The following is a 20,696-nucleotide window of genomic DNA, read 5'->3' on the forward strand; positions in this document are numbered from 1 at the left end:
AGCCAGCGACTAAAGAGGAAGAGGGGCTCGGTCGGCCGTATCCAGGGGCTCTTCGGCCTCCTGGAGGCCGACGGGCCCTCTTCGGCCGCCCACAAGCCAACAGGTGGGCTTTTCGACCACTTGTGGGCCGACGGGCCCCCGTCGGCCGTCCGCAAGCCGACCTGTCCCCCTTCGGCCTCCCGTCGGCCGACAGGCCACTCTTCGGCCCACCAGAGACCGACGGGGTACCATTTGTGCATTTTTCTAATTTGGGCTATCGGTTTTCGATTTGATACAAAATCTGGCGTACTTTTGAAAAAAAATCTAAATTACCGGCGGTAAGTGCCGCGGTATATTTTCTGCCCTTCCGGCCTTCCTTTTTCTCCCAAGTGTTGTTGTGAAGTCATGCATACATTCAAATGTCAACAGAATTAATAAGCTAGATCTACAAATCATAACCCAGTGACGTGAAAAAAAATGATCTGAAATGTGAAGCCAATCATATCACTGTGACCTTTGATCATTTACATGATTATGATTACTTCTTTGTATAACTCCCAGGAAATGCCAAGAAAAGTGAGAAGTGAAACAAAGTATAGTTACATTACATGTATAATGATTGGAACTATATATAAGGACCCGAATCAGTTAATCCCTATGCAGTTCGGTGTTAGCGCCACATCTGCAGAGTGGTATTTATTTTTGCAGAGCAGCGATGTGCATCTCAAGACTGCTGACATTCATCCCATTGTAAGCGAGGGGTGCGTACATCCACATGTCGTCGGAGCTCAACAACTGCACATAAATGTTTGATGATAATTTAGTACATTTGGTTATGAAAAGTGTTTGGTCAGTTGACAAGGAAATGTAGATGTTAATGTTACACACCTTAATCTGAAGCTGCATAAACTTAACATACTCCACTGCCTCCTCTAGCATTGTACTGATGTCAACCTGTCAGGTCAGATTAATCCAAGTTAGACCTCAATTTATATGTTCAAACTTGCTCCTTGCAGACCAATTAATACATCCCAGACAGGAGCCTACCTTTGTTCCATTGGGAACCAAGTTCTGCAGGGTTTTCAATCTTTCATTGATCCTCTCTCTCCTTTTCTGCAGAATTCACATTAATTTACACCCATCAGAATTCAGAAACAAGCCCTTGTTGATTCACCATGCAACCTTTATTATCTTTTTTGTTGCACTTTGTGATGTTGTTTAGTGAGTACTTACCCTTGCATAGAGGCTCTGGGGATCAGTTGCTGCTCCACGGCTGGCTCTGGTGCCTGCCTTCTTCGAGCTGGACTTGGCGTTGCCATCCAAATCCCCATCTTCTGAGGTGCAGCTGCTGGAGCTTTGAGGATCGATGGCATAGGTGTCGTCACCTTCGATGTCGTTGCCCGTGAAATCCTTTTTTCCAGCCTTCTTGGCCTTCTTTGATGCCTGCATGAGTACATAATTATGATAAGTATGGATCAAGGCAACATTGCAACTGAATTAAGTGACCAATCCATTGAAACTTCTGAAAGCTTACCGTGGTGGCAGCTCTGGACTTCCTCTTGTTAGTCACAGGCGTGTGATCATTTGCTGCTTCTTCACCTCCGGCTGGCACACAGTTGCCATCTAGAGGACTCAGATCCTCGCCGCCGAGGTAGGGGATGTCGGTGCAATGGGACTGGAATTCGGCATGCGGGAAGGGGTCCACCACCGGGAACTCAAAGCTCTCGTAGCCGTGAGCCGGATCAAGGAAACTGGTGACGCTGGAACTGTGGCCTGGCTGAGGCTGTGGCCAGCATTGTGGAGACACGTCGTAGTTCAGGCAGCTAGAGGAGGAGTTGGAGTCGGTGTCGAGGGCAGGCAAGAACATGGCCGCCATGGCCTCCATGGACTCGTCCTGCTGCTCGTAGGCGAAGCAGTGGTGGCTGTCTTCGAGGAACTGCGACATCATGTCGGTCTCCATCGGCATGGCTGAACTGTAGGAGCTTTCCATTTCAGCTGGGAGAATTGGGAGGGAAGGCTCAAGGCAAGGGAGGGCACTATACTAGCTTACAGAGAGAATGCCTTGACTTGGGTGCTTCTGCCTGGGGTCTGCGCAGGGTATTTGTAGGGTGCAGCCCTGCGGGGTGGCTTGGCCTTGGCCTCTATTGTTGACAAAGTACGGAAGCATGTACAGCAAACACCTTATCATCACCAAGTTGCCTGTCTCGAAGCCAAGAAATGTTATCTCCGGGGTCAAACCGTCCGCCCCGTGGGGACGCTGCTGAGGTGTTGCTGCCGGATTCTTGATCTTGATATCGACAGGATAAACAAGAGCCTCATGCGCAATTATGCCGCGATGGTGTGGCGATATTGTTTATCGTCCAGGGAAGATATGTTTATGTTGGAGGTGATGAGGAGATTGGCTTGGCATTTGCACAATCACTCGTCCTGTGGGACGTGGGAAGTGGTGGCGGTGGTGGTGGTGAGCTGACGGGTTGAGGTTGAGGTTGAGGTTGAGGTGGAAGCAGGAAGGATCATTATGGGGGTTTAGTTCGTGTGGTTGTTATTGAGATCAGTAGATAGATACCAGTTGATGCCTGTGTGATCTTGTGCTTCCCATGGAGATTGCATTGCAGATACTACGTTGCTGCCATCTTCTGTAACTTGAAGAGCTGTCAGATCCTCAACATGGGGGAGAACAGGATTTCTGCCTTAATTCCTAATGCATGTGAGTTCAATTATAGCATTGCAATGCCGTTTTAAGATTGTGGAAAAATCTTTATATTAAGAAAATACCAGTGGCCACATAATTTGTAAGTGGTGGCCAATCTTGCACTATGTACAAAATAGCAGTGATCAAACAACTTGTAAGTGGTGGCCAATCTTGCACCAGGTACAAAACAGCAATGATCAAATATGAATGTGATTAAGTTCTTTACATGTTGATGAAGAAAGACATACTTTTTTTTTGTTTTGCCAAAAGGCCAAAGGCCATATATTAAGTAGCACAAAACCCTTACAAAAGCATCCTTACAGAAATTGAAAAACGTATCCAAATCCTTGGGGGTGCCGAAGTCTTCTTCCTCCTGCATCAACTGGCGATGCGCTGTGAGCAAAGCTCGTTGCCACCTATGGGCCTCCGCCTCAGCGGAGCAAACTTGTTTAAACCCGGTCTTAGCAAGGACATGATATCAAGAGCTATTTAAAACATCAAGGATGCACATAACCAAATCATTAAATATATAAGAAAAAAAAGGAAAAAGTGCAACAATGATTCACGCGAAGCTGCCACATCGGCCACCCTTGACAACACCAAGACTGCAAGAATGGTTCTCGAAAAGCAGCACCTCTAGGAAGGGAACGTGTGCGACGCTCCTATTGCCAAATCCAGGCAGTAAAGTCCAGATCATGAGTTTCTCATCATGAAAACCGTAGGTCTATGATACCGTCTCATGGGCCTTCCTTCGGGAAGTGCTCCTCCGGAAGGGCTCTCATGATCGGTGGGTGACCCGAGTTATGCACATGGTTTCGTCTGGCCGGACAACGGTTAACATCAACGGGGAGGCTGGACCGTACTTCCGCACCCTTTGTGGGGTTAGACAAGGGGATCCCTTCTTCCCCTTCTTGTTCAACATGGTGGTCGACGCCCTTGCCACCATCCTCGATAAGGCCAAGGCGGCCGGACATATTCATGGAGTTGTTACTAATCTCATAGGAGGGGAGGGGTCTCCCTCCTGCAATATGCTGATGGCACCATTATCATGGTGGAAGGATCTGAGGATGACATTATCGACCTCAAATTCCTCCTCCTTTGCTTTCAGCAGATGTCGGGGCTCAAGATCAACTTCGACAAGAGTGAAGTGATGATCCTTGGCTACTCCCCCGACGAGGCCTAACTCATCGCCGACCGCCTCAATTGTCAGCTTGGGTACTTCCTCTCCTCCTACCTCGGGGTACCCATTAGTGACTCGTGCCTCTCCATCGCTGACCTGCGGCCTATGGTGTCTAAGCTCCAACACCGGATAGAACTCTGGCAAGGCAGGTGGTTTTCCAAGGTGGCCATGCTCATCAACTCCTTCCTGTCCAGCCTTCTCATTTTCGTGATGAGCTTCTACAGTCTCCATGAGACTCTGCATCACGAGATTGCCAAGTACGAGTCTAGATTTTACTGGACCGGCAAGGGCGTTAAGCAGAAATACCACATGGTCAGCTCGCCCGACATCTGCAGGCCTCATGACTAGGGAGATCTCGGGATCATGTCGTCGAAGCGCATGAACATCGCCTTGCTGACTAAGTGGTTGTGGAGGATTGCCAATGGTGACGATGGCCTCTGGCTGTACATCATTAGGAACAAGTACCTTCGGGGACAGCCGCTGGCATTCTGCCAACGCTGAGGAGGCTCTCAGTTCTGACAATCGGCCATCCAGTTGCCCCCTATCCTTCGCATTGGTTCTTCCATCTCGACTGGATCCGGGTCCGCAACACTGTTTTGGTTTGATCAATGGGCCGGTGAATCGCTGTTCGCTGCCGTCCGCTTCTTGGACTTATTCTCCAACGCGGTGGAGCCTAGGACCTCGGTCGAGGTCGCCCTTGTGGATTTAGGGAGCCTCGCGTTCCGCCGCCCTTCCGGTCCGCCGAGATCGCTCTCTGGGATGGGATGCTGGAGTGCATCGCCCTCCACTCGCCCTACGTCGACATTGCCGCGGACCGCATGTCATGGCGCCTGGAACCCTCGGACCGCTTCTCCTCTAGGTCTCTGTACTGGGTCAAGATGGGAATGGGTCGACCCGGACCTGGCCTTGGACCTGGCCCGGTGGCCTCAAGGTCAATATGCGAGGCTATGGGTCGACCCATTTCATTAGAATTTTCTGGCCTCAATGACCCATTGGATACACGAGGCCAACCCAAAATTCAGTATTTTTTTACACACGCTTGGTGTCCTCGTGCATTACTCATCCAGTCGTCTTCCTCTCTCGATTGTTTAACTCATCATGTCCGCACAGAGATGAGCTGAAGTACACGTCATTAGATACCTCATTACGGGAAATAATTAGCCACAGTGCACTCGCAGAGGCAATATGCCTATATGTATGCATGCACGCTATGCAATATGCCTATATGTATGCATGCATGCACGTTGTTTTGCGTCCTTGGTTCAGAACTTCAGATGCTATAACACGAGGATATCAAATGGCCTCACGTACTGACCCATTTAGGCAATATGTATATGCATGCCTGCTATTTTGTGTCTCATTGGTTCAGATGGGTCGACCTGCCTGACCCATCGGGTAGCACGGTGTCGGCTCCACTTACCCATATATGATTCAAGGCCAACCCGCTTGACCCATTGGCCTTGACTTTTTGGGCCAAGTCAGTGACCCGGTAGGCCGACCCGGCCCGTTCCCATCTTGAGTACCGGGCCATCGCTCTGTCGAATGCCCCGGAGGCCCTCACTGCTGTGTGGGCCATTAGGTCACCACTAAAAATCAAAATCTTCCTGTGGCAATGGATCAGGGGCCGGATACCCTCAGAGGTGGAGGTGCTCAATCGCAATGGCCCTGGAGATGGGATCTGCCCTCTCCGCGACGTGATGGAGGACTCCAATCACATCTTCTTCACTTGCGTCACTGTTCAATTCCTCCGGAGTTGCTTTTGCAACACCATCGATGGTCACTGGTGCCGTACCAATGTCCCTGACCTCTTCGTGAAGATTCAGTTCATCCCCTCGTCGGCCCGCCACATTAGGTGGCTGACCATCGGGGTGCTCACGTGGACTCTCTGGACTGTTCGCAACAAGCTTGTGATTCAGCGTGTGTCCCTACGACGTGACATCCGTGTCGCCTATCCGGATGAGGCGTTAGGGCTCAGTTGGCAAAATAGATCAGAATCTCTTCTGAATCTTAAGCTCAGAAGATTATTCCATCAACTGCTGACTAAATGTACTCTGTACTTTCTAAAACAGTTTGCAACGATAAGTTATATCCACTAATCTGATGGTAGTTTGGTACTACACGCTTACTTAATCCATCATACTTTGCTTGTACTGAATTTCCAATTTAATTGTCCTTGTTATTCTGTACAGATCAATGGGCGTAGAATTACATTTCAGAAAATTCTGGACAGATCAATGTGGCTTGTTCTTTAATTGTTCTTTATAGTACTTTGCAAATGATAGCGGCAATCAGTCAACTTGAATCATCCACTTATATGATGGCATCCTACTCTGTTAACCAAAATCGGCGTACTTTGTTTGTACTTACATTTCAAATTAACTTCACTACCTGATTAGTACAGTTCTTGTCATGATCTGAGAGAGAGAAGCTATTCTCGAAATCTGTACAGTACTGTTATCTTAAAAAAATGGTAGCTCTAACAAGTCAATGGACAGATGGTTTGTACTGTTCTTGTCTCCAAGTCATTGCTGGACCAATAGGAACCATACGCTCTATTTCTCAAAATTTGTTGTTTAAACGCATTGTGAACCCATTCTTAACTGGAAAAGGTTGTACCTCATTTGTAGCAAAAATAAAAAGATAGAGAGAGAATGAGTTCGCGTATGTGTTTTGTCGGCTAGAGGTCAAAGATATGAGATATTTCTCTTTTTGAATATTTGATGTTAACATCAAGAAGAAAAGGAAACAAACATCACTGCAAGAGAAAACTGTAGTAAAATGCATAGTACTCTTTTGTCCTTGCTCAGGCACATAACTTACTTCTAAGTGCTAACTCACTGTCAACTAAAGCAGTTGACATTTGCTTTGGTATGACATGACAGGTTGACATATGACTAATTAACAGCAATGCACTGAGTTTTCTCCACTCATGTTGATTGACTCTTGGTTTACGGAAAGAGAGAAGGAAGTTTCCTGTATGTCATCATTTCTCTGATTTCATAAGATAGTGTGCATTTTGATTTTAATTAGATAATCTCTCTCATGTGTTCCTCCTGTTATTGCTAGTGCATTGAACCTACTTCAAATTGTGCACAGTTTCTCCCGGTTGATTACTGAAACTGAATAAGTCTACTTAGAAAAACCATGCTAAATACATTGAACATTCTTAAGTTTAGACAAGAGACATCACAGCTGAGTTAATGAGAGAATAAAAAGGCTTGGCCTTGGTTGTCAGTGTTGTCACCATTCCAGGAAGCAAATCTGGTGTTGGAATAAAACCACACACTTGGAATCCTTCAGTGTTTGCCAGCACTCTTGGTCCATTGCATTGGGCTAGAATTACTACTACATCATTTCACTAGCTAGTAAGCACTTGACCAAACTTAATTATTTTTAATTATGTGCAAACGTGCTCCTGCTCCATGGCAATTATCATATGGATAAGCCTAGTAGTTTTGTCACTAAGATGCAGCTCAATTGCACTGATTAAGAACCGGTGACATCATTGGCATAACAAAAATATATCAAGAAGATGCACGTACTACTCCCAAGAGAGAAGGGCTATGAAAAGAGAGGACAAGCCGTTTCATGATTGCTCCATCGTTGTCATGTTTTGACGTGATTAAACTAGTTAACCGCCAAACCCTAACCACCTAGCATCCAATTAACTCTTTGTCTGATGTAACTAACAAGATGAGATAAACTAAAGCAATTTTCTTTTGAGATAAACTAAAGCATTTAGTACAACTGATGGACCAAAACAGAAGCCAGGACATAGTTATTATATTTATCAAGAACACCAACCGAACATGCAAATCTTAGCGTAACACGCAATCACAGAAAATATACTCTAGTAGTTAACAGTTGCTCTTTTTTATGGGCACGTTTAATTTAATATCATATCGTTAACTGAAAATTAATAATAGCATATCGTTGACAATTGCCTGTGGTTAAGTCTCGTGCTGCATACTGCACCATGCTAAGCTCTCAATTAGCTACTGTGTATAGCGTAATTAATCGTTTGCTCATCATTAGCAAAGAGAATATTCGACCCACTTGTTTGCCTTTACCATCGTTTGAAGAACCAATTAGTTAGCATTTGTTCTTGGCAAACTAGTAGTAAGCCGTTGGCTCCTCCTCTTTATAGGTCTCTTACTAAATATGTTTAACCTTGTATCTTAAATACTTTATTTGGCTAATCCATCTTTGTCCTTGAACTTTAAATTCCGGAAAGCCAAACACATCCTTAATATTCTTTGGAAAAAACAATCCTAAATGTTGTGCCCAGAATTCATTTTTGCAATTTAGTGCAACAAAAAGCAGCATGAATTTTTTTGAACAGAAAAAGCAGCAAGAATGTTACAGGACCTCATTAATTGTGGCAGCAGCCCACTAATCTCTCACTAGCAAGTGCCATTTTCAAATAGCCAATGGCAAAACATACACTAATTAAGTTAATAGTCGTGCCATGATTTTTGTAGAGGCACATATATTTCAATTTCTCTGGAAGCTAATCATTTGTTATGGTGGCAACACCATGAATGATGCCGTATTACGTGGCATTTTCATCTAAGGCCCATTAACATTCTCATGTCCATATGTTTATTGTGCACGTGTGCAATGGTCATGGCTAACAGACCTTTGTTTTCTGCATACACAAGAAGAGACGTTTGTTTGATAATTACTTCTCAAATTATATGAAACATTTAGGCCAATTTATCTTTGAGCTAAATACAATAAGCAACCTACTCTCGGTTTGACATGCAGTTCAATACTTTTAAAAATAAGGCGGCGACCAATATTACATTTCCTCGAGGTAAACTACTCCCTCCGTTTCTAAATATAAGTCTTTTAAAAGATTTCAACATCAACTATATACAAAACAAAACGAGTGAATTTACGTCTTAAAACATATCTATATACATCTGCATGTAATTTGTCTTGCAATCTTTAGAAAGATTTATATTTAAGAACAGAAGGAGTAGCAGACAAGCAAGCACACAATATTTACGAGAGACCTACAAGCAAGAAACTAAACTACATGATATCACACATTAGAGCATCTGGCAACCTGTAATTTTTCTCCCGCATCCGTCCATGAACAGGGGGACCAGTTCGCGGACACGAATGCGGGAGGTCGACATCCAACGTTGTCCGCATACATTTGTCCAACAATTCAAACTAAACGGGCAAAATTCGTTTAAACCAGGCGGATTTCAATCAAGTTTGGATATAATTTACATAAACGAACGATATTATGACTGCTTTACTAAAAACTATAAAAAACACTAAACCATGTATCACACAATCACCTCGTAAGCATGGCCGCCCTTTCCTGCCGCACCGCCGCCGTCGTCATCCCTTTAGGGATGCAAGGGTGTCGTAGGGCGTCATCTGCCTAACGCTCGCGAAGGGCCACCTTGGCCACTTCCGAAGGCGCCGACGGCGTCCTGGCGGCGGCCTTGCCCTGCCAGTGTTGGCGGAGCAGTTGCTAAACGACCGCTCCTCGCCGATATTGGCCATTTCGCCCTCAAGGTGGCAGCGCCGCCTTGCGGCTTCTTCCACGGTGGTGAGGGAGCGATCGAGCATCCACGTCGCGGCAAGGTGGTCTGCGTCGTTGCGGACCCATTCCGGCGCCACGTCCGTCTTGACGTACGAGGAGCAGCGATCAACATTGTGCCGGTCGTACCTCGCCTGCTACCACCTCGGGCAGAGGGTCTCCAATACCACATCCCGGGAGCCGGAGGCACCGACGAAATCGCCACCTCCGAGGTAGTAGAGGATGCGGCCACATGCCTTGGTGATTCTGGGTGGCAGTTCTCCTTTATCGGGCGGCGGTGGCGTCGTGGTGGCGAGGAGGGTCCATCGATCCACGCATACCAGTTGTGTGGCGGGGGCGTCTACTTGTGAGTTGTGTTGGGGTTTTCCCCGAAGAGAAAGAGTGAAGCAATATATTAGCTGTCGAGTCAACGTTCCTGACAATGAGTACTAGGGGTGCGAACGAGGGGCAAAGCCTAGGTACAACGCAAGCATATCACTCGGATTTAGCTAGTTCAGAGCCCTCTCGGAGAGGTAAAGACCTGTAATGCCCCAAGTGTAAAACCTTCACTATTTGGAACCTACTTCATGTGGGTCCACCTTGTCATTGATATGAGAGAGTCCTATGCATGTATGATTTCATGTGTCCCTTATTTTCTTCCTTGCATGCATGCATACCATATTGTGATATGCCATGTCTTGTCCTTGTGATTGCATTGTGTTCTTATGAGATGGTGGTTACCTTGTGATTTCATGTGGCTAGTAGTAATAGTATTGTGGTGGCACTAGTTTTCAAAATCCCTTTCTCTCAATTTATCTCTAGCTCCTTATTCCAACTATTCCTTCCCTGATTTTAAATGTCCAATGTTTAGGGAATATTGTGGGGATATTGGAGTGCTAGATTTGGTGTTTTGGGAAGTGTTCTAAAGGTGCAAATAAACCACAAAACAGAAACTAAATTGCTGTTTTGTATTTATTTAAGTTGCTCCAAAAATTCCATTTGTATTTTATTTAAATAGGTTATTTATTTTCATGACCAGGGACATTTTTAGTTTGATTTTATCCACAACAGATAGCCCTGTGTCTATTTTTCTTTCTCTGGTTTTCTTTTAATAGGAATTAGTTCGGGGTTTTCCTTTTTCTCTATCTGTCGCACTAGATGGACCTCCTCCCACCTAGTCGGCCCGTTCCCTCTCTCTCGCGAGCCCAGGGCGCGTCCCTCTCTTCTTCCTCGCTTTCCAGCTCGGCACCTGGGTCCCGCATGTCATCCTCTCCAAACGTTCCCCTTTGCTTTTCACCGGAGAGCGTCGCGCACATGGCCGCGCCGCGTCCCTCTCCTCCCCTTCGCCCTATTTAACCCCCTTCGCGTCCGTGCCTTGGCTAGGGTTCCTCCTCCGCCGCCGCCACTTCCAATCCCATCTTCCTCCACTCTCTGTCAATGACGCGAGGTAAGCAGATCGGCTCCGCCATGGCCGAGCCGTGAAGGAGGTCGTCGCCGTCGCTGTGCTGCCTCTTCCTCCTCGTCGAAGGGTCCAGGAGCTCGCAGATCTCTCGAGGAGCCCGTTCCCGTTGTTGGATCGTCTTCATCGCCTCTGCTTACTCTTCTTCCTGACGGCGCTTCTTCTCCGTCGAGCCTCTTCGCCGACGCGCTTCTTCCTACTACTTCCTCTACGAGCACCTTCCTCCTCGACCCGTACGTGAGGTAGTACCCCTCTTCCTTCCTCCCTGTCCCAGATCGAGAGTCGTGGCTTAGTTTCGTCGCGTGCGTCTCCTCTGTCGCCGGAGCCGCCGCTCGTCGTGGATCCATCGTGGTTGGGCCTCTCGGGCAGTAGTCGCGGTAGAAATGGAACCGTGGTTGCCCAAGCAACCTTCCATATAGCAGCCGTAGCTCAATTCGTAGCACAACACCGGCGAGCACCTTCCCCTGTTCCGGCCATCGTCGGGTAGTGGAGATGCAGGAGGGGATACTCAAAAGAGTTATGCCCCTTCTCTGTCAGATGCCGAACCGTAGTGTAGTGGTAGTGGTGTTGTGTGCCTGATGAGAGGGCGTGGGTTCGAATCCCCCCTCGGCACCTTTTGTTTTGAATTGTTTCGACACTGTAGCCACAGGGGACACCTTACCTTGTTCGATCCCCTCTCTCTGTCGATAGCATGGATTGTAGTGTGGTGGATCAGGCTCGGTGGTTGGAACCAGAGGCCCTGGGTTCGAATCCCAGGCCTGCCTCTTTTGTTTCCTGCCTTCTTTTATTTATTTTTCCTTTTGTTATTATCTTGCTACACCTTGTGCCTAAATAATAGGCATGAAGGTGTGCATCTTATTTTTTCTTTTCCTGTCTAGTACTTGTAGTGGTGTTGGTAACATGTGTGAGTATGGTGTATGTGAGTATATGTGTGCATGCATGGTGGTATGTATGTGAGTGTGTGGGTATGCTAGCATTGTGTAGTGTGTGTGTGTAGGTGCACATAGTGTCATGCTTATGTGGAGTAGGGTGGTATGCTTGTGTGCATATATCTTGTGGTGTGTGTGTGCAACACACACACATGAGTTTAACTCATGTGGCACAAGTAGTTGTGCATGTGTATGTGATATGATTCTCCCATGCTTGTGTTACATATTTATATGACTTACATATTGTGTTTTGATCAAGAGCATGTTGTAGTGTGGTGTATTGGAGAAGATGGTGTGTGTGGTCACCCCACCTTTGCAAGTCAACTATGCACCTTCACATGACCATATGTGAGTGGGCATGATGTCTTGTGTGTGTGGATAGCTTGGTAGATGATCTTGGATGATGATGTGCTATGATACACATACATGGGGTCAAAACCCTCATGTCACTTTTGTTGTTGTTGCACATGAACAAGTAGCTATGTAGGAGTGGATATAGTGATGTGCACATGAGATGATGCACTATTCACTATGTATGTTTCTAGTAGATTTTCCTTCCTTGTTTGTGGTCACTTGCTCCAAGTAAGTGCATAGATATTATATACTCCCTCCGTCCCAAAATAACTGTCTTAAGCTTAGTACAACTTTGTATTAGAGCTAGTACAAAGTCAAGACAGTTATTTTGGGACGGAGGGAGTATGATTTTGGGGTAGAATCTCCCAAGGAATCCATTGGTGAACTTAGTTTTGCCATTGGAACACTTTCTAGAGATGACATATTCAGATTTGTTCTAAGTTTAGTCCTTGTTTCCATGGAGTGAGATGAGCCCAAGGGCATGTTATCTTGTTATGGAAGTAGAGGGTGATCCCCTCTATAGCTTGTTGGTGTCATTTCTCACTTAGGGCATCTTGTGTGCAAGTTGTGCCTAGACAAAGTGGGCATCTGGCTGAAATTCCAGATTTTCACTAAGTCTAAGAATCTGTTTATATTTTCTTCTCCTGTTGATGAGGTTGTGCAGGTCAATGTGTTGTGATCTAGACTTAGCTAATAACTGGAAAGTTGAAGCTGATATGTTTGTCTAGCTTCCTGTAAATCGTCATTCCATTTGGAGTCCTGTATATATTGTTTTGGCTGCTGTCAAAATGCTTCAGAGCAAATACAGATAGTGAGAATATGGAATTTTCACCAAGTCCCTGAAATCTGATATTTTTGGGCAAGTTTGCAGCCTTGTAACTTTCTGTGTTTAATTACTTTGTGTGTGATTCTTTCTTGTGTTTGTTGTACTATTGGATAGCTACAGCCACATATATTATTTGTCATATTTGGGTGGCTGTAGGTGCTTTGCATGTAGCTCACAAAGTGCTATGATGCAGTTTATGGCAGATTGTGTAGTTTTGTCATTTTGACGTTTGTGAGTGCTTAGTTGATGATGTGGTCTTGTTCTTTGCTCCACCCATCCATGTTGGTTTGTTTTATGTCTTGGCAACCTTGAAATACCAGAGTTGTGCCATTGGAGTGTGTGGTGATGAATTTGACATGTAGGGCTTCATATCTTGTTTCGTTGATTCCCGTTGATCTGTAGCTCCGTTGGTAATGATCTTTGTATGCTTTTGCATCGTTTTCTCGAGACGCATATGATCATGTCACTCTCATGCATGTCAAAATAGTTTAGGATGCAGTTCTGTCCAGGAACATGTATTTGCTTCTCATGCTTGTGCTAGTGATAGAAATAGTGATGCATGCTCATATTCATCTCTTGCATCATGTGCTTATTGCATCTTGACGTGCTGTTGTTCATTGGATGTTATTCTTATGTTGGGTAGCACCGGGATCGGAGAACGAATACGTGGATTCGGGAGAGTACGTGCAGGACGAACAAGAACCATTCCAAGCTGAGGATATCACACGCAAGATGATATGACCTTGATTCCATCTTTAGACTTGTTATGCTAGATTACGTTTCCTTTGTCATATGCTCGCTGCCTACCACTGAAATAATTGCCTCCTGAAATGCCATGAAACCAAACACTTATCCCTTCCTAGCAAACTTGAATGGCTAAGTAGGCTTTGCTCAGCTACTAAAGTTAGCGTTGCTAGATGCAGGTGCTTTGTCTCATGTGATAACATGAGCTTGATATCATTATCTTAATTCTGTTATTTAAACTAATGCACCTATATACTTGGTAAATAACGGAAGGCCTAGCCTTTTTCCGGGTGCTTTGTTCCATTATTGCCGCCATAGTTACCGGCTACCGGTGTTTGATTCCATATTGATCGCTCCTAACACGTTCGGGGTTGCTATGGGCCCCCCTCGATAAATCATGTAGTGTTAAGACTTGTCCGGCAGGACCCAACATTGGTGTTAATTTGCTAATCACTTAATAATAATCTGCATAGGGAATAGCCATTTCCCTTGTTTTGTAGTTCGTAGCAGAACTACTTTGGTTGTATGCGTGATGTACTCTGATATATTTATGAGATGGAAATTGAATCCCTGATTTTCAATCTGTTGTTATTATGTATGTGCTATGATACCTTGTTTGCGAGACACTTAGATGCGCTCCTTTCCAATTCGGGGCCTCGATCCCCAGATCGGAAAGGACCGCATCTTAGTCGTTACAAGACCCTATATCTCGCGCCCGAAGTCTTTATGTTTTCTTGGGGGAGGGTGATTACAACAGGATGTTGAACCCTTGTCACGGAGCTCAGGGGTGACTTATATTGAGTGTGTTGAGCCCCATTGATGATCCATTTCAAGGGAGATGAAGGAGAGTAATGTGGGTAACGTAGCATAAATTCAAAATTTTCCTACGCCATATTCAGATCTTCCTATGAAGAGACCAGCAACGAGAGAGGGGTGAGTGCATATTCATACCTTTGAAGATCGCTAAGCGGAAGCGTTGCTAAAACGCAGTTGATGGAGTCGTACTCGCGGCGATTCAGATCGTGTGATTCCGATCTAATGCCGAACCATGGCAACTCCGCGTTCAACACATGTGCAGCCCGGTGACGTCTCCCGCACCTTGATCCAACAAGGAGGAGGGAGAGGTCGGGGAAGATCTCCGGAAGCACGACGGCGTGGTGTCGATGGAGAGACGAGGTCTCCCGGCAGGGCTTCGCCAAGCACCGTGGGAGGAGGAGGAAGGAGGGGAGCAGGGCTGCACCGAGGGAGAGAAGAAACCGTGTGAAAAACAGCCCCAAACCCCTTGGTATATATAGGAGGAGGGGAGGGGGTGCCACCCCTAGGGTTCCCACCATAGGTGGTGCGGTAGCCCCCCCAGATGGGAGGTGCGGCGGCCAGGGCAGGGGGAGGGGGTGACGCACCCCTAGGTGGGCCTTAGGCTCACCAACGCCTAGGGTTTCCCCCCTCTCCACCTCCTGCGCCTTGGGCCCCTTTGTGGGAGGCGCACCAGCCCACTTTGGGCTGGTTTCTCTCCACCTTTTGGCCCATGCTACCTCTTGGGGCTGGTGGTCCCTCCCGGTGGACCCCCGGGACCATTTCCGGTGGTCCTGGTGGTCCCAGTACGCTACCGGTGACGCCCGAAACATTTCCGGTGTCCAAAACCATCCATCCTATATATCAATCTTTACCACCGGACCATTCCGGAGCTCCTCGTGACGTCCGGGATCTCATACGGGACTCCGAACAACTTTCGGTAACCTCGTATAACATTTGCCTATAACCCTAGAGTCATCGAACCTTAATGTGTAGACCCTACGGGTTCGGGAAACATGCACACATGACCGAGACGCTCACCGTCCAATAACCATCAGCGGGATCTGGATACCCATGGTGGCTCCCACATGTTCCACGATGATCTCATCGGATGAACCACGATGTCAAGGATTCAATCAATCCCGTATACAATTCCCTTTGTCTGTCGGTATAGAACTTGCCCGAGATTCGATCGTCGGTATAGCTATACCTTGTTCAATCTCGTTACCCATAAGTCTCTTTACTCGTTCCGTAGCACGTCATCCTGTGACTAACTCCTTAATCACATTGAGCTCATGATGATGTTCTACCGAGTGGGCCCAGAGATACCTCTCCATCACACGGAGTGACAAATCCCGATCTCGATTTGTGCCAACCCAACAGACACTTTCAGAGGTACCCGTAGTGCACCTTTATAGTCACCCAGTTACATTGTGACGTTTGATACACCCAAAGACTCCTACGGTATCCACGAGTTGCACAATCTCACGGTCGAAGGAAAAGTCACTTGACATTAGAAAAGCTTTAGCATACGAACAATACGATCTAGTGCCATGCTTAGGATTGGGTCTTGTCCATCACATCATTCTCCCAATGATGCGATCCCGTTATCAATGACATTTAATGCCCATGATCACGAAACCATGATGATCTATTGATTAACGAGCTAGCCAACTAGAGGCTTGCTAGGGACACATTGTGATCTATTTATTCACACATGTATTACTGTTTCCTGTTAATACAATTATAGCATGAACAATAGACGATTATCATGAACAAGGAAATATGATAATAACCATTTTATTATTTCCTCTAGGGCATATTTCCAACAAGTAACTAGGGCAGTTACTAGTAACTGACACCATTACTACTGCAGTTATAGGTAACAACGGTCATGACTACACTTGACATGCGGTTTTAAGTCCCTCGACCGTTGAAGCTCCCACGTCGTCCTTATGCCATCTCTTCCGAGTCCCGATGTTGGGCTGAATGGTTGGAAGATGCCCGAGTGACTTGATGAATTCGAGTGGCTTCCTTGACGTACGCATCCAAATGCACATGCGTTCCTCGGACCTTTAGTGACGGTGTGGGGCCATAGGTGGGCCATGGATGTAAGGCCCATGACCCTACCACTAGTAGGTGACCCCATCATTTTTTGACATGGAAATGTCTTTATTCCATTAAACAACAGACGCAGCGGCAACATTGGCCATCAAATCACGTACAAAAGTAGGAGCTCCACCCGACCATACGACCTGAGGGTCTGCGTTCAACTTCGCACCAAAAGTCGCTAGTGCATGATCAATCTTATTACAAATTCTGGGACAATGCTTAAACTTAAAGGAATAGAAGTTCAGACTAACAAAAGCTTTAATCTCTCAGAACAGGGCACCATTGGGAGAGAGGTCGTAGCTCTGTGTGGTGACCGCCTGAACAATTTCACGGGAATCCATCTCAACCACAATATTTGTCATGCCCCATCCCCGTGCTGCCGTAATAGAATGTAAGCATGCCTACGCTTCCGCCTGAAGGGAGTCTTGCAAGTAGTTGAGTGCTACGTCAACAAAAGTACTTCCTTGGGAATGGTGCCAGAGATCCTTCTGTCGTCTCTTGAGCTTGCGTTGGGTTTTCCCTTGAAGAGGAAAGGGTGATGCAGCACAGGAGCAGTAAGTATTTCCCTCAGTTTGAGAACCAAGGTATCAATCCAGTAGGAGAATCTCGTCAAGTCCAGAGTACCTGCACAAACACAAAAGAGCTTGCACCCAACGCTATAAAGGCGTTGTCAATCCCTTCAAGATTGATTGCAAAGTGAGATATGAAGGCGGAAAGTGCAACGAAGTAAAAAGTGTAAGGCTGAAAATATGGTGTGGAGTAGACCCAGGGGCCATAGTGTTCACTAGAGGCTTCTCTCAAAATAGCAAGTATTACGGTGGGTGAACAATTTACTGTCGAGCAATTGATAGAACCGCGCAAAGTCCTGACGATATCTAAGGCAATGATCATACATATAGGCATCATGTCCAAGACTAGTAGACCAATACTTTGTGCATCTACTACTATTACTCCACACATCGACCGCTATCTAGCATGCATCTAGTGTATTGAGTTCATGACTAACAGAGTAATGCCTTAAGCAAGATGACATGATGTAGAGGGATAATCTCAAACCAATGATGAAAACCCCATATTTTTACCCTTGACGACAACAACATGATGCATGCCTCGCTACCCCTTCTGTCACTGGGTGAGGTCATCGCACGGTATGAACCCAAAACCAAGCACTTCTCCCATTGCAAGAATCAAAGATCTAGTTGGCCAAACAAAACCCACAACTCGAAGAGAATTACAAGGATATGAATTCATGCATAAGAGAGATCAGAAGAAACTCAAATAATATTCATAGATAATCTGATCATAAATCCAGAATTCATCGGATCTCAACAAACACACCGCAAAAGAAGATTACATCGGATAGATCTCCATGAAGATCATGGAGAACTTTGTATTGAAGATCCAAGTTAGAGAAGAAGCCATCTAGTTCCTAGGTATGGACCCGTAGGTCTATGGTGAACTACTCACGCATCATCTGAGAGTTCATGGTGTTGATGAAGAAGCCCTCCGTATTTGAATCCCCCTCCGGCAGGGCACCAGAACGTGCCCTAGATGGGATCTTGTGGAGACAGAAGCTTGCGGCGGCGGAAAAGTACTTTCGATGCTCTCCTGATTTTTATGGAATTTTAGGGAATATATAGGCGCAAAACCTAGGGCAAAGGAGCCTCAGGGAGCCCACAAGCCAGGGGGCACGGGCTCCCCCTGGCAGCGCCATGAGGGCTTGTGGGGTCCCTGGTGGCCCCCTGCCCTGATTCTCTGGCTTCCCGATCTTTTTTGTTTCAGAAAAAATCTTTTTGGCAGTTTCATTCCGTTTGGACCCCGTTCAAAATCCTCCTCTGAAAGGGGTCAAACACATGGAAAAAACAGGAACTGGCACTTGGCACTGAGTTAATAAGTTAGTCCCAAAAGATATATAAAAGGTATACAAAACATCCAAAGTTTGACAAGATAATAGCATGAAACCATAAAAAATTATAGATACGTTTGGAGACGTATCATTGAGCTTGCCCGCCCTGAGCCATCAGTTTCTCCAGCCTTGTCACGAATCACAAAACCCCAACCTCCTACACGCTCATTGAGAAAAAAGCTTCCATCAGTGTTAATCTTCAGTGTGCCATCAGCTGGAGGTTCCCATTTCTGCACCTGGACGATCCTTTCCTTTGGAAGCTTAAGGCAAAAAGTCTCAAAATCAGTTACCCATCTTCTGATCTAGATCAACACAATGCTAATGTCCAGCTTTGTGTTCTGTGCATTCATCTTATTTCTCATCGTCCACAAAGTCCAAAGTAATGCGATGCACGTCATGACCTTCTTTTTGTCCCAATTCAGTAACCCGTTCAGGAGTTCTTTGGGGCCAACACAGTCGAGGAGCATTTGGCGTTCATTATCCATGTCCAGACCTGCCCAAATTTTGCGAACCTCCTTACACTTCAGAAACAGATGAACTCCATCTTCATCAAAACAGTGATAGACAGGGCAAAGGGCATCAGTTTCAATCCCTCTATGCTTGATGCTAAGCGGTGTTGGCAAACTGTTATGTGCGATGAGCCATAAAAATGTTTTGTAGCCGCCGTACACGGAGCATTCCAGATATGATACCAATGAAAATCCTCCTGGTCCGTTGTAGCTGAAGTTCCCGCTTGTTCCCTTTGTTTGAAGTGCACGTGCAACTTCTACGTCGACTTAACTGAGAAGATTCCTTTGGGATGACACGACCACACCAGCTTGTACGAGCCATCACCCACCCGCTTTATTACTCCATTTCGCAGCAGCTCAATACCTTGCAATATGCTTCGCCAAGTATATGAGATACCCTCTTTTGTCTATGCACCTAACTGTTGGGGAACGTCGCATGGGAAACAAAAAATTTCCTACGCGCACGAAGACCTATCATGGTGATGTCCATCTACGAGAGGGGATGAGTGATCTACGTACCCTTGTAGATCGTATAGCAGAAGCGTTAGTGAACGCGGTTGATGTAGTGGAACGTCCTCACGTCCCTCGATCCGCCCCACGAACAATCCCGCGATCACTCCCACGATCCAGTACCGAACAGACGACACCTCCGCGTTCAGCACACGTACAGCTCAACGATTATCTCGGCCTTCTTGATCCAGCAAGAGAGAAGGAGAGGTAGAAGAGTTCTCCGGCAGCGTGACGGCGCTCCGGAGGTTGGTGATGACCTTGTCTCAGCAGGGCTCCGCCCGAGCTCCGCAGAAACGCGATCTAGAGAAAAACCGTGGAGGTATGTGGTCGGGCTGCCGTGGAAAAGTCGTCTCAAATCAGCCCTAAAACCTCCGTATATATAGGTGGAGGGAGGGGACCTTGCCGTGGGGCTCAAGGAGCCCCAAGGGGGTCGGCCGAGCCAAGGGGGGAAGGCTCCCCCCCCAAACCGAGTTGGACTTGGTTTGGTGGGTGGGAGTCCTTCCATCCCTTCCCACCTCCTTTTTTTTCTTTTCTCTTTGATTTTATTTTCTAGGCACATAGGGCCCTTTTGGGCTGTCCCACCAGCCCACTAAGGGCTGGTGCGCCACCCTCAAGGCCTATGGGCTTCCCCGGGGTGGGTTGCCCCCCGGTGAACTCCCGGAACCCATTCGTCATTCCCGGAACATTCCCGGTAACTCCGAAAACCTTCCAGTAATCAAATGAGGTCATCCTATATATCAATCTTCATTTCCGGACCATTCCGGAAACCCTCGTGACATCCGTGATCTCATCCGGGACTCCGAACAACATTCGGTAACCAACCATATAACTCAAATACGCATAAAACAACGTCGAACCTTAAGTGTGCAGACCCTGCGGGTTCGAGAACTATGTAGACATGACCTGAGAGACTCCTCGGTCAATATCCAATAGCGGGACCTGGATGCCCATATTGGATCCTACATATTCTACGAAGATCTTATCGTTTGAACCTCAGTGCCAAGGATTCATATAATCCCGTATGTCATTCCCTTTGTCCTTCGGTATGTTACTTGCCCGAGATTCGATCGTTAGTATCCGCATACCTATTTCAATCTCGTTTACCGGCAAGTCCCTTTACTCGTTCCGTAATACAAGATCCCGTAACTTACACTAAGCTACATTG

At 46.5% G+C, this 20,696-nt stretch overlaps 1 protein-coding gene and 1 pseudogene across 1 annotated transcript; one reads left to right on the plus strand and one right to left on the minus strand.

Annotated features, from left to right (window-relative positions):
- Positions 1–447: 447 nt before the first annotated feature.
- Positions 448–2,069, minus strand: LOC123429767 (transcription factor RSL2-like). Its single transcript, XM_045113768.1, has 5 exons — positions 1,514–2,069; positions 1,213–1,422; positions 1,027–1,092; positions 868–933; positions 448–774 (listed from the first exon to the last, which is right to left on the minus strand). The coding sequence occupies exons 1-5, from the start codon at positions 1,967–1,969 to the stop codon at positions 676–678; spliced, it is 897 nt and encodes a 298-aa protein (XP_044969703.1). The 5' UTR covers positions 1,970–2,069; the 3' UTR covers positions 448–675.
- Positions 2,070–2,314: 245 nt separating this feature from the next.
- On the plus strand, positions 2,315–6,103 carry LOC123425819 (annotated as a pseudogene).
- Positions 6,104–20,696: the final 14,593 nt, after the last annotated feature.

The sequence above is a fragment of the Hordeum vulgare genome, chromosome 2H (assembly GCF_904849725.1).
Source record: "Hordeum vulgare subsp. vulgare chromosome 2H, MorexV3_pseudomolecules_assembly, whole genome shotgun sequence".
NCBI lineage: Eukaryota > Viridiplantae > Streptophyta > Magnoliopsida > Poales > Poaceae > Hordeum > Hordeum vulgare.

Coding starts and splice junctions, on each gene's coding strand:
- LOC123429767 (XM_045113768.1), bottom strand. CDS start 1,969: ATGGAAAGCTCCTACAGTTCAGCCATGCCGATGGAGACCGACATGATG. Junction 1,423..1,513: donor AGTCCAGAGCTGCCACCACG/GTAAGCTTTCAG, acceptor GTACTCATGCAG/GCATCAAAGAAGGCCAAGAA. Junction 934..1,026: donor TGGTTCCCAATGGAACAAAG/GTAGGCTCCTGT, acceptor CTGACCTGACAG/GTTGACATCAGTACAATGCT.